The following is an 11414-nucleotide window of genomic DNA, read 5'->3' as shown; positions in this document are numbered from 1 at the left end:
GCATCTAGTCCATTGCTAATGCTTCCTCACCATAGTAAGCTATAAAATGTTCAAGGGCTCCTCCAGGTCAGTTGTTCTGCAGGGCATTATGAACTCATGCACAACACTATTTTTTTTTTCTCGTGACAAAAGCATAACATAAACTTTTCTCTTTTAAGTGAAGAAGCCTCTATTTTCTATCTGGCATGCATATCCCTTGTAAATTATTTTTCAAATTCTGAGGTTCATTAATTTAATTGAATCTGTCCCTAATTTTTAATTAAATCTGCATTTCTCCCGCTAACCTTTGGAAAGATAAAAGCCAAAATAGCATATTGGAGAGAATGGGGTCACAGAGTAAGACAGACATGAAAGAAAAGCACAACATCACAAAGGCAGGTCTTCTTATAAATTTATTTTTGTACCAAAAAAATTAACATTCAAAGGCAATGTTTTTACTGTACAGTATAAAATATCATCTACTATATTAAAAATTGGATTTTTTTGCTGATAAGCCACTGATAACTTTTCCATAAAAAACCCACAAAATTTACAATTTGCAGCACTTGTAGAAAAAACACCTGTTCAATAATTATATAAATACTCTTGACAGATTCCAGTAGCCCATTATGTATACTTTTTGGCAATGTCAGCTTTCTAAAGTCAATTAGCTTCTAAATTTGAAAGGCACCTGGTGGCCAACATCCTGCTTATTATTCAAGGCAGCCATTTTACTTTTTTTGCACAGACTTGACAAGTCTGAAAAATCTATTAAGTTAAAAGAGTAAAGAAGTATAATACAGTTGATATTAGCAAACAACATTTTTTTCCCTTAGCTGCAAGTTTACCCCAGGGGATTTACAAAGTGCACCAGTTAAATATGTCTGTACATTTAAAACATTAAATATGTCAACAGCAAGACATTTTTAAATATTTTGAATCAAATACTATGGCACAAATATAATTTACAATACTTTGCACAGAAAACATTACATCTGAAATATAACTTTAGATATTATATAAAAATACATATATTTTCTCTCCTCATTAGAAAAAGTATTTATTTGCAGGTTCCGGCATGATGTAACAATTCAAAGGAACTTAACCCTTCTGATGATCATCCATTGGCATTAGGTGACACCCTCTCCACTTAAGCTGTGGCACATAACCACAGGCTAGATCCAGAGAATTAACCCTTCCCATAGTCAAATACAGTTTCATATAAAGGCAACCATAATTGCTCTAATCTGGTATAATTTTAGGAATTCATTACAAAATTTAAAAGCCATTATGTAAGAAAGCCTTTAGACTGTAACACAGTTTACTCCAACCTCTCCCATGGGCTGTAAATACACATGCTCGCTACAGAGTCAAAAGCATGGAAAGAGTCTTCTTGTATCATTGTGGGTCATACCCCTTAGTAGTCTCACATCTATATACATCTTTCTTGCCTTGTTTAAAAAAATTTTCCATACATCCTCGGAAATACAGAATAACACTCCATAAAATGGGACTCAATCTATATCTAGAACCTTAAAAGCCCCAAAGTATGTTGCATCTTGATCTGGGTCCAGTAGTGATGGGTTGGATACCTCGATGCTTATTTCCTCACCAGATCGTAGCTTAAAAAATCCTCCAACGTTTATGGAATAAAAATGGAATTCAGAATTCCCTGACCAGTATTTGGTGCTTCCTCCTTTCATCAGTGTATGAGAACTCGGGATTTTGATGCTGGTTTTAGTGACATACACCATCAGCTGAAGATACTCTGTGGCGAGGTCTCCTGAAGTTTCATGATGTCTAAAGCAAATGTTGGCGTACAGGAAATAAAAGCCATCTTGGTTAACTATTAGTTTCCCATTGCTGAAAGTCATGTTGGAGATCTTGGCCCAACCTCGGTCATGGTACCAGGAGGACAGACTCACTTTGTGGGAACCTGAGGAGTGAAAAAGTACATGATTTAAAATGCACCCCTTCAATAAGGACATCTTCATGATTCCATAAGGTTGGAGAAAAACATAGCATAACCGTTATTGTTCCAAAGGGAGAGTACTTTTTCAGAAGTTATTTTCTAAAAGGGCAGAAATACATGAAGATGTCCCTAGAGCTCCCTACTAGGAGCCTGAGAGAGGACAAAGATAAAAACTCAGTTTTCCTTCCCTCAAGGAGCCTATAGTACACAACCAATAGGTATGGTATGTCCTCAGTTAAGAAGCAAGGCATGAACCCTGAGAGCAAAGGTGTAGATAATTGCTGTGGGAATTCAAAGGAAGAGAGCTTAGTTCTTTACAAAAGAATCAAGAATGACTTTGTTGAATTGTTACTGAGCCTGAGAACTTAAAATAGGTACAGGATTCAGACAACAGAATCAGGAAGATCATTTAAGGTTGAAGACAGAGAATAAGCCAAAGGCAGTTGATACAGAAAAGCAACAGACAAGTATAGGAAGAGAACTTCCAGACTTTGCTTGATTCCAATGGTTCCAATTCCTGTCCAAGGACAGTATATTTCCTGAACTCCATAGGAGAGTGCTAAAGCGAGCCTGAGAAGCCATTACAGGCACTGAGGCCTCCAGGACCCACTTTTGCACACTTCTTTCTTTTTCATTGGAGGTTCTACCCCAGATTATCCCAGATTGAAGCATCCAGAGCATAAATATCACCCCAAATGTAAATATCATTCCAAATGTAAATATCAACCCATGGTCCCAAGTGATTCAGGATGAGACTACAAGACTGTTCATCACAGCCCCACAAACACGAGAAAAGTAAATCCTCCAGGCTGATAATAAACAGTCACCTAACCCATTGACAGAGCAAACAAAATTCAAGATGTTTCCCATCTAAAATTATTCCATGTTTCTCTGTTCTTACCCTACTCTTATATTTAGTTCTTCTCTCAATTAATGTCTTGTCTTATAGTTTATGTCCTATGATGACTCTTAACAGAGAGAAAGAGAATGACTAAGGTAAAGTCTACTCTCAGTGGAATGGATGAGTTAGTATTAGTCCAAGGGCTCGTAGATACAGCCTGGAGAGGGAAGAAAGGAATATGATACAGAGAGGGGAGAAAAGACAAGAACCTTGACCACATATCACCCCCACTGTTAGCTAGTCAATTGGAAGGAGTGTCCATATTCACTACTAAACATATCTCTATTTTTATTCATTAAACTCATCCATTCATGGATTCATTTGGTTGATCAATCATTCAATAAATATCTGTGTGAGGTTTTCTATTTGGATTCACTCTGCCCATAATTAAGAATTTTATCAAGCAGTATAGCTTCAAGGCACTTAGCAGTAATAGGGGAGAAAATAAGAAATAAGCTTATAAAATGGAAAATACAATATTTCATTGCTGTATGTCACACAGCACTTAGCTGAATTTCAGCCAAGCAACTGCCAAGTGAATGCTGCAGAAATTAATGGCAATCAGGAGCACTCAGCCCAATGAGGGGACACTGGAGCCAGAGGACAGGGAAGGCTTCAATCAAATATGGATGGGCTGAGAAAAGGAAGAGAGTATTGTTAGTGAGGGGAACTGTTGGAACAAAGAATGGAACACACACAGCATGTAGAGGAGAAAAGGAGGAAAGCTATCATTGTTAAAAAAAAAAAAAAGGGAGGTCTCAAAAATAGAGAAAAGTGGGAGACACAAAGAGAAATAATACCCTGTGATCAAGTTGAGGGACCTCACATGGCAAGCCCGGGTTTCCATGACTAACAAAGCATGCTGATGACCTTTTACCCCAAACCCCTCATCCCTTCTGGGGTGTCTCCACTAGGTGCTAGGGAAGAGGCTGTCTCCAAATATTTAGCCTGAGCCACTACCTTAAGAAAGCCACTTAGTCTAGCCTCACAAAACACTTCCCCATGCATATTATTCAAGAAGCTTTGCAAATCCATACGCTAATAGAAGGCAAATTCTGATTTTTTCCTTATATGTAAATAAATATAAAACAGAAGCCAATAATGAACATGCAAAACTAAAGCCATCTCCCTCTGAAGAATCCTAGTACTGGCCAAAACTGGGAGATAAATGGACTCAAGGAGTTGTTGGCTTAGCCAGAGGAGCAAATGCTATTTTCTTAAACAGAAGTATACACTACTTCATTTCACTCAGTCACAAACTCAATAGCTGTCAGAAAATAACTAGGAGTTTTGCCTTGCTTTTTGGCAATGGTTTGATGCTAGGTGCCTGAAGAGAGAGCTTTATAACTAAAACACGCTTGGTATTGCCAAACAGACTTTGGCACACAGTGTAATGTAATATTTATCATATGCCATTTAAAATGAACTGAAAAGATAAATGCAGAGTGCATTCACAGCACAAACAACTGATATATCAGTATTAATTTGATTGCATTTGCTAATATGCAAAATAGTTTTCACTCAGAAAATTAGTGTAGCTTCAATGTAAGGCACACATACACATGAGCAGAGAGAAAATTTGTTCATAAAGCAGATATCTGGGACAGGATAGATAGTTCAGGAAAATGTGCTACACACCAAAGCGTTGGTTTCTCAGTTTCTATGTCTGCAGTCAGGAAATATCTGTGACCCATGCTATGATAGTGGCTGCAAAATTTACTAAAACTTGGTTTGTTTGTTTGGTTGGTTTTTTTTTGTTGTTGTTGTTTTTGTTGTTTGTTTGTTTTTAACTCCAAGAAAAACCAGCCTTAAATTATTTTTAGTGAAAGGGAATATAAGGGAAGGGAGAAGAAATGTGTGGGAAATATCAGAAAGGGAGACAGAACGTAAAGACTGCTAACTCTGGGAAATGAACTAGGGGTGGTAGAAGGGGAGGAGGGCAGGGGGTGGGAGTGAATGGGTGACGGGCACTGGGGGTTATTCTGTATGTTAGTAAATTGAACACCAATAAAAAATAAATTAAAAAAATTATTTTTAGAACAAAATGGAACATGTATAATTATTTAATAAAACTCAAATAATAGTAACAAGTTGCATTCACAGGGTGCTTACTATATGCCAGCTTCCATATGAGCATGCTCTGACATTGCCTTGTTAAATCTCCATGGCCACCTCGTGAGATAGATATGATCTTCATCCCCATAAAAAAACTGACAAATCATTCCAATAATTTGCAAGAGATCACACAGACAATACTTAGTACAGTGGCGCTTCATACCCAGGCAGTCAGACCACGAGCCCCTGCTATTAAAACCACATTAATCTACTTCTTATGGGAAAATAAGAACATAAGAACTCTGAATTTATTTTCTTCTGACAAAGCCAACAGGCCACAGGGTACTAATAGGGTGCTAATATGATGGCCCATAGTGTAAAAACCATGGACATGGGAATCAACTAGAGTGATTCTAGAGTGGAACTCAGCTTCTAATACTACTACCACTGTGACCCTGAGCAGATAAGCTATGTGGACCTCAGTTTCCTTGTCTGCGAATCTGAATGATAATCACTTACTTGCAGGGTTGTGGTAAGGAGTAGAGGTAATGAATATAATGAAATGCCTGATACATAGTTTATGTTGAACAAATGCAATGACAATAATGTCAACTGACACTCTATTATAATGTTCTTTTAACCTTTTTTAAAAAAGATTTTATTCAGTTATTTATTCATGAGCAACACAGAGAGAGAAAGAGGCAGAGACACAGGCAGAGGGAGAAGCAGGCTCCATGCAAGGAGCCCGATGTGGGGCTTGAAACCCAGGAATCTGGGATCATGGCCTGAGCCAAAGGCAGAGGCTCAACCGCTGAGCCACCCAGGCATCCCTTCTTTTAACCTTTTTGATGTTCATCTATCCCAAGGTAGGGTGACCAGTGGGGATTACAGGGTGGAATAGCTGGGGCATTGGTTAGATGTGGCACAGAGCTCTGGGTTTCCTCATTACTAAAAGATAATCAGCTCTCCAGTGCATTGAGCTAAATTCTTTCCAGAGAAAGTAATAAGCCCTTGGAGAAGGAGTAGGTCTCCTTTTCTAGAGGGTGACTGCCTCTTAAACATAACTCTATTAAGCCTCTGCCTAGAACTCTGGAGAAGTTAAATCCATGCACTTCATAGGTTGGCAGTGGGAATGTACCAACTTTAGTTTGGGTAAATACAGATGAACATAACAAGAGACTGTCCTCCCCACTTATGCAACCTCAACTGGCAGTCATTAAAAATAAACACCCATTCTGATGATCTGAAAATGAAGAGTGATGACGCCCATTCTGACAGAGCTGAGAATAACTGTTTCCATGCTCACTTCGGCAGCACATATACTAAAATTGGAACAATATGGAGAAGATTAGCATGGCCACTGTGCAAGGATGACACGCAAATTCGTGAAGCGTTCTCTCTCTTTTGGCCTTGTACAAAGAGAGGAGGAAAAGACCAAGGAAGGAAAGACCAAGATCGTAAGTTTTGGTGGTGAAAACATGACAATAAATTTTCATATACCAAAAAAAAAAAAGAATAACTGTTTCCATAATATAGATTATCAACTGAACACCAAATGATCTTTCTTCTGCTCTAGAAGTTAAGGGCTCTCAAAATGTTAGCAACCGGCTAATAATAGTATTGAGTATTCAGATGGACTGGTAAAGGACTCTTGAAATCTTTTTTCAGGCAGGATGTAAATGGAACTTACCAGATGGGATGTCAGTGGCATTGATAGTGAGATGAGCAAAAGGTTGAGTATGAGTCTTGCCCCTCCTGGCCATTTCCAACCATGAACCTTCCATCATAGCTGGAGATGAGAAAAACCCTGTTAGCCCAAAGAGTATGGACCCTGTATGATTTCACATATTCATGCAGGTCCAGGCTTACCTTTTTCTGCTCTGATGTGTTGTGATCTAACAATATGTTGTAATTCCTGAAATAAAAAGACAAAAATCTTATTTATATATTTACTCTTCCAGTCAAGCCATAAGAGTTTAGGACTGTTGGACATATGATAAATTAATCTTCTTTCCCTCAAAATAGGCCAGACATACATAGGTAGTGAAATTCATTGGTGTTCTAGGTAGCTATCTAAGAGAAGTTCAACCAGGGGCACCTGGTGGCTCGGTTGGTTGAGTGTCCAACTCTTGGTTTTTGGCTCAGGTCATGGTCTCAGGGTGATGAGAAGCCCTTCGTCAGGTTCCATGCTCAATGGGAAGTCTGCTTGAGATTCCTTCCCTCTGCCCCTCCTCCCACTCTTGTGCTTTCTGTCTCTCTACAATAAATAAATAAATCTTTTTTTTTTTTTAAAAGAGAAGTTCATCCCAAAGAATTATGTTGATATGCTTTAAAAAGTAGACCACACACATACCATCTAACAAAATACTTTGGACGATAAGAGGAAATAAGAGACAATGTAAATTATAAAACCTGGAATAATTAAACATAATTAAGAATTTGTAGCAGATATACAAATGAAGATGAAGTTAACTAGGAAAATAATAATTACCACAAAATATATGACCCTCTCGAATCTTTAGGGAGGCTCTTTTTATGTTTATTTCATTAGTGAATTCCTGTTACTGCACTAAAGTTCAACCCATAGGAAAGCGAGTAATGCCTAGCTCCCAATGGTCAATTTTTTAATTAAAAAAAAAAAAACAGTGTATTTAAAGTACTATATGGAAGTCTAAGAACTTTTAGAGTATCAATAATTAAGTTAAAATACGTCACAAATAGAGGTTTAGAAACTCAAACCAGAATGGGGAGCCTGGGTGGCTCAGTCAGTTAAGCATCTGCCTTCGGCTTAGGTCATGATTCCAGGATCCTGAGATTGAGTCCGGCATTGGGCTCCCTGCTCAGTGGGGAGGCTGCTTCTCCCTCTTCCTGTGCTCCTCTCCTCTACCCCCTGCTCCCACTCTCTCTCTCTCAAATAAATATATAAAATCTTAAAAAAGAAAAAAAAAAGAAATTCAAAGCTGAAAAACAAAGAACACAAGTACGTAAAGAGCACAGGTAATTGCATATCTCAATTTGAGAGCTGAGAATAAAGGATCCAGTAGGTAAATAACTGCAGGCCCATCGGAATCAAGACCTTAGCTATCATTAAATACTAAGATGGAGTGGGTGAAACATCAAGTTTAACTTCAGTTCAAATCCTTTATCAACCTGTACTAAAAGATATTAATAGTACCTCTATCATAAGGTTAAATGAGGTAATGCACGTAGGCACTTAGCAGAGTGTCTGGTAATTCAAATACCTAGATACTAGAAACACTCTTGGAGAGATTCCTAATTTCTCTATTACTGGGATTGACTGTCCATGCTACCCATTTCCCCCACTCCCCTGGCCCCTTCCTGTGTTGTTTAAAAGGTTAAGTCATAAACTTAAGTTCTTTGAGTGTCTAGAGAGAAGGGATTTGAGATAGATGATAGATAGATAGATAGATAGATAGATAGATAGATAGATAGATGATAGATGATGATTGATAGATGACAGATGATAGAAGATGATGATAATAGATGATAGATGATAGATGATAGATGATGATAGATGATTGATAGATGATGATAGATGATGATGATGATGATGAGAGAGAGAGAGAGAGGCTAACACAACTTCAACTATTAACATTTGGAATTCTAGAGATAACATTGATTTTTCTCTCTGCCTTCAGGGCTCCCAGGAGAGAAAAGAATCTATTCTACGTTTAAAGACCCTTGTAGGAGATAGTATAACTGTTTTCTGTTACATAAAGAAGTCACAGTGTGACTGACTTTCACAAAGAAGCCTTGGACTCCACCAGGGCTATCTCTGCTTTGGCCTTGGCCCAGGGTACCGCACCGCAGAATCTGGGAGCACTGCATGTGGGAAATTCTGGGCAAACTGTAGCAGCCCCCTCTGCATCGTGCAGTGCACTGCTCCTTAGCAGGCCTTATTCTTCCCTCCCCGCCAAGATTTTTCTCCCCTGCTGACCTCCAATCCCCTAGGTCTCTGGATTCCCGATAGTACTCAGATTTCTGGAATTTCCTGGGTTAGCCTCTCCTGTATTTAGAATAGAGATTTATATACACACATTGTATCACCATACATTGTGTGTATCTTATACACGTGCATATTTTCATAGCTTTATACACACACACACACGGCACCTTTATTCATTATATATATGCATTTATAATAGAGATATACTTATGCATTGTATATATATTTATACACTTACAATATAATATGTCTTTATACATAGTGCATATCTTTATACACTAATATATGCAATATTTCTTCACCTGACTACTACCTCTTAAAAGATTGGAATAGAATCCTTGATGACACAGTAATTCAGAAATTTAAAGCTACCCTTCATTTTCCCTCTCCTAATCTGACTACTCCTCAGAGGGGAGAGGGGAGAGGGGGACAGGAAGCAAAGCTAAGCGTGGCATATGACAACCAATGTCTGCTTTGTGCTTTTCTATGAAGAAAAACACACCTTTTACTGAGAAAAACAAGAGAAGAGTTTATGTGCTAGCTCGGTAGTTCTCAGACTTGAGCATGCATCACCATCTCCCAGAGGGCACGCTGAAACACAGTTTCTGACCCAGTAGATCTTGGGTAGGGCCTGAGAATTTGCATTTCCATCAGGTGAGCTAGAGCTGCTGGCCTCGGGCCTCAATTTGAGAACAGTAATCCCTTTGACATCCCAAAAGATTTCAGAGATGGGCAGATCTAAAATTTTTTTTGAAGGTTGAGACCCAGGCAAACGAAGCAAGCAGACTCAAGTCACTGAATAAATGGGCAGGGAAGGTTTGTTCTTTCCTACCTGGGAATAAACTTCTCCTGCCCACTTAATCAGTGGCTTCTAGGTCAGAGCTATCACAGAACTTTTCATTACGAGAAAATTCAATAATCAGCACCCCGAAGCACTTTCAGTGACTTCTAAAATAAAAAAAAAAATAAAAAAGGAAAAAAGGAAAGAAAGAAAGCCCATCTAAATATCAAAAAAACAAAACAAAACAAAAAACCCTAATGTGTCCTCACCCAGGATGGATTAGAACTCTAGCTAGAGACCCATCATGTAATGCTGCTTTCATGGTATACCTGTTCTTAGGCACCCCCAAAATTTCAATTCCTCTCCGAAACCCTATAGGGAAGTTTCCATGTGAAAGGGGTGTACAGGATGTGTTTATAACCCAAGGCTACAAAAAAATGTATTCTCATGAACTATTCTTGTATCCCTACCTCACTCCCAACTTTTGACTCCAAGCTCAGTGTTATTTATGTGTATTGATGTCAACCATAAATAGAACATTCTTCTAGGACTACATCCAGGGTACGCAGGCCCCAGCTCCAGCCAGTCTAATGTAATTAGTCTGATATCCACTTGGTATTTTTTTTAAAGAATCTCTCCAGGTGATTCTAATATGAGGCAGGCATTGACAAACATTATTACTAATTGAGTGCTCCCAAGAATGGTTGTTTGGTCATGTCTCTATTTGGCCATAGATTTATTCTATTCTCACAACCTCCATCTATCTCATATATTCATACTGAAAATTAAAGTATGTGTAGCTAACGAAGGATTTTCCCTTGTATTGTCATATTGATTCTTGTTAGAATCAGAGGCTGGGTAGCTATCACTAACCTCATTTTTGAGACTGGGAAATGGAGCCTGAGAAAATAAGGACTCTCCTGGTAAAGCAGGGACTTGAACCTCTGCCTCTGGCTCCTCTTTCAGAGCTGTATACCCTTCTCCCTTTGCAAGAGGTAGTCCTCAAGTACATGCCTGAAAGCTCACAGAAGAGTCTCAATGGTCCATCATGGAGTTCAGAACATGCTACCCCAAAATACAAGGCCTTGGCATATTCAATATTTTAAGCTGAAGGAATCTGAGACATGGCAGGTGCAGGAAGGACCCTCTGACCTGGTCCATCTCCTCTGAAGCAGATCATAGGACCCTCTGTGAGAGGTGCTTTCCTCCTACCTGATAGAAAGGAGGGAGCATCTTTATCTCTGAGATGTAAGGACACCAGGAATAACAGGAAGGAACAGGCCTTGTTAAGATTTCCTGTTTCATGCCCTGACCTCAGATCCTTTTGTCCTATCACATTTTCCCACAAACCTAGTATAAAAGCCAGTTAGGTAACAGTTTCTTCTGGTCTTCATTTCATGGGAACTTATATTCGATAAATGTGTAAGCTTTTCTTTTATTAATCTTCATCAGTCTAATTTATAAAGCTCCAACTGGAGAACCTAAGTCTGAAAGGAGGCTTTTCTTCACTGGGGTCTAGCGGCCGAGTACCTGCAGGTTGCCCGGAAAATCGGACAAAAAGGAGCCTTGACATCAGGATAAATGGTCTCAGAACTCCCAGGGTCTTCAGAAAACAACTGGCTCAGAATTAGCTGAGCCATGTTCAGGGCTTGGTTGGTGAATCGCCCAAACTATGGCCTGCAGACCTTGGGTGTGAGGGTGGCCTGCACCCACCTCCAAACATGACTGTCGAGTCCACTCCACACAGCAGGAGCTACTC

At 39.0% G+C, this 11414-nt stretch overlaps 1 protein-coding gene and 1 non-coding gene across 2 annotated transcripts in view; one reads left to right on the top strand and one right to left on the bottom strand.

The window, feature by feature from the left end:
- Positions 1–373: 373 nt before the first annotated feature.
- TNFSF11 (TNF superfamily member 11) overlaps positions 374–11414 on the bottom strand; it is a 31007-nt gene continuing 19966 nt past the window's right edge. Inside the window, exons 3-5 of the mRNA XM_077855541.1 lie at positions 6777–6822; positions 6598–6696; positions 374–1915 (exon numbers count right to left, since the gene is read on the bottom strand). Of these exons, the coding sequence (XP_077711667.1) occupies positions 1494–1915; positions 6598–6696; positions 6777–6822 (567 nt within the window). The 3' untranslated portion in view covers positions 374–1493. The remainder of the gene's footprint in view (positions 1916–6597; positions 6697–6776; positions 6823–11414) is intronic.
- LOC144288187 (U6 spliceosomal RNA) lies at positions 6206–6312 on the top strand. Its single transcript, XR_013356161.1, has one exon. It is a non-coding gene; the product is annotated as a U6 spliceosomal RNA (small nuclear RNA).

Source organism: Canis aureus, chromosome 17, assembly GCF_053574225.1.
Source record: "Canis aureus isolate CA01 chromosome 17, VMU_Caureus_v.1.0, whole genome shotgun sequence".
NCBI classification, from domain to species: Eukaryota; Metazoa; Chordata; class Mammalia; order Carnivora; family Canidae; genus Canis; species Canis aureus.
This window is presented reverse-complemented; position numbering and strand designations above follow the sequence as displayed.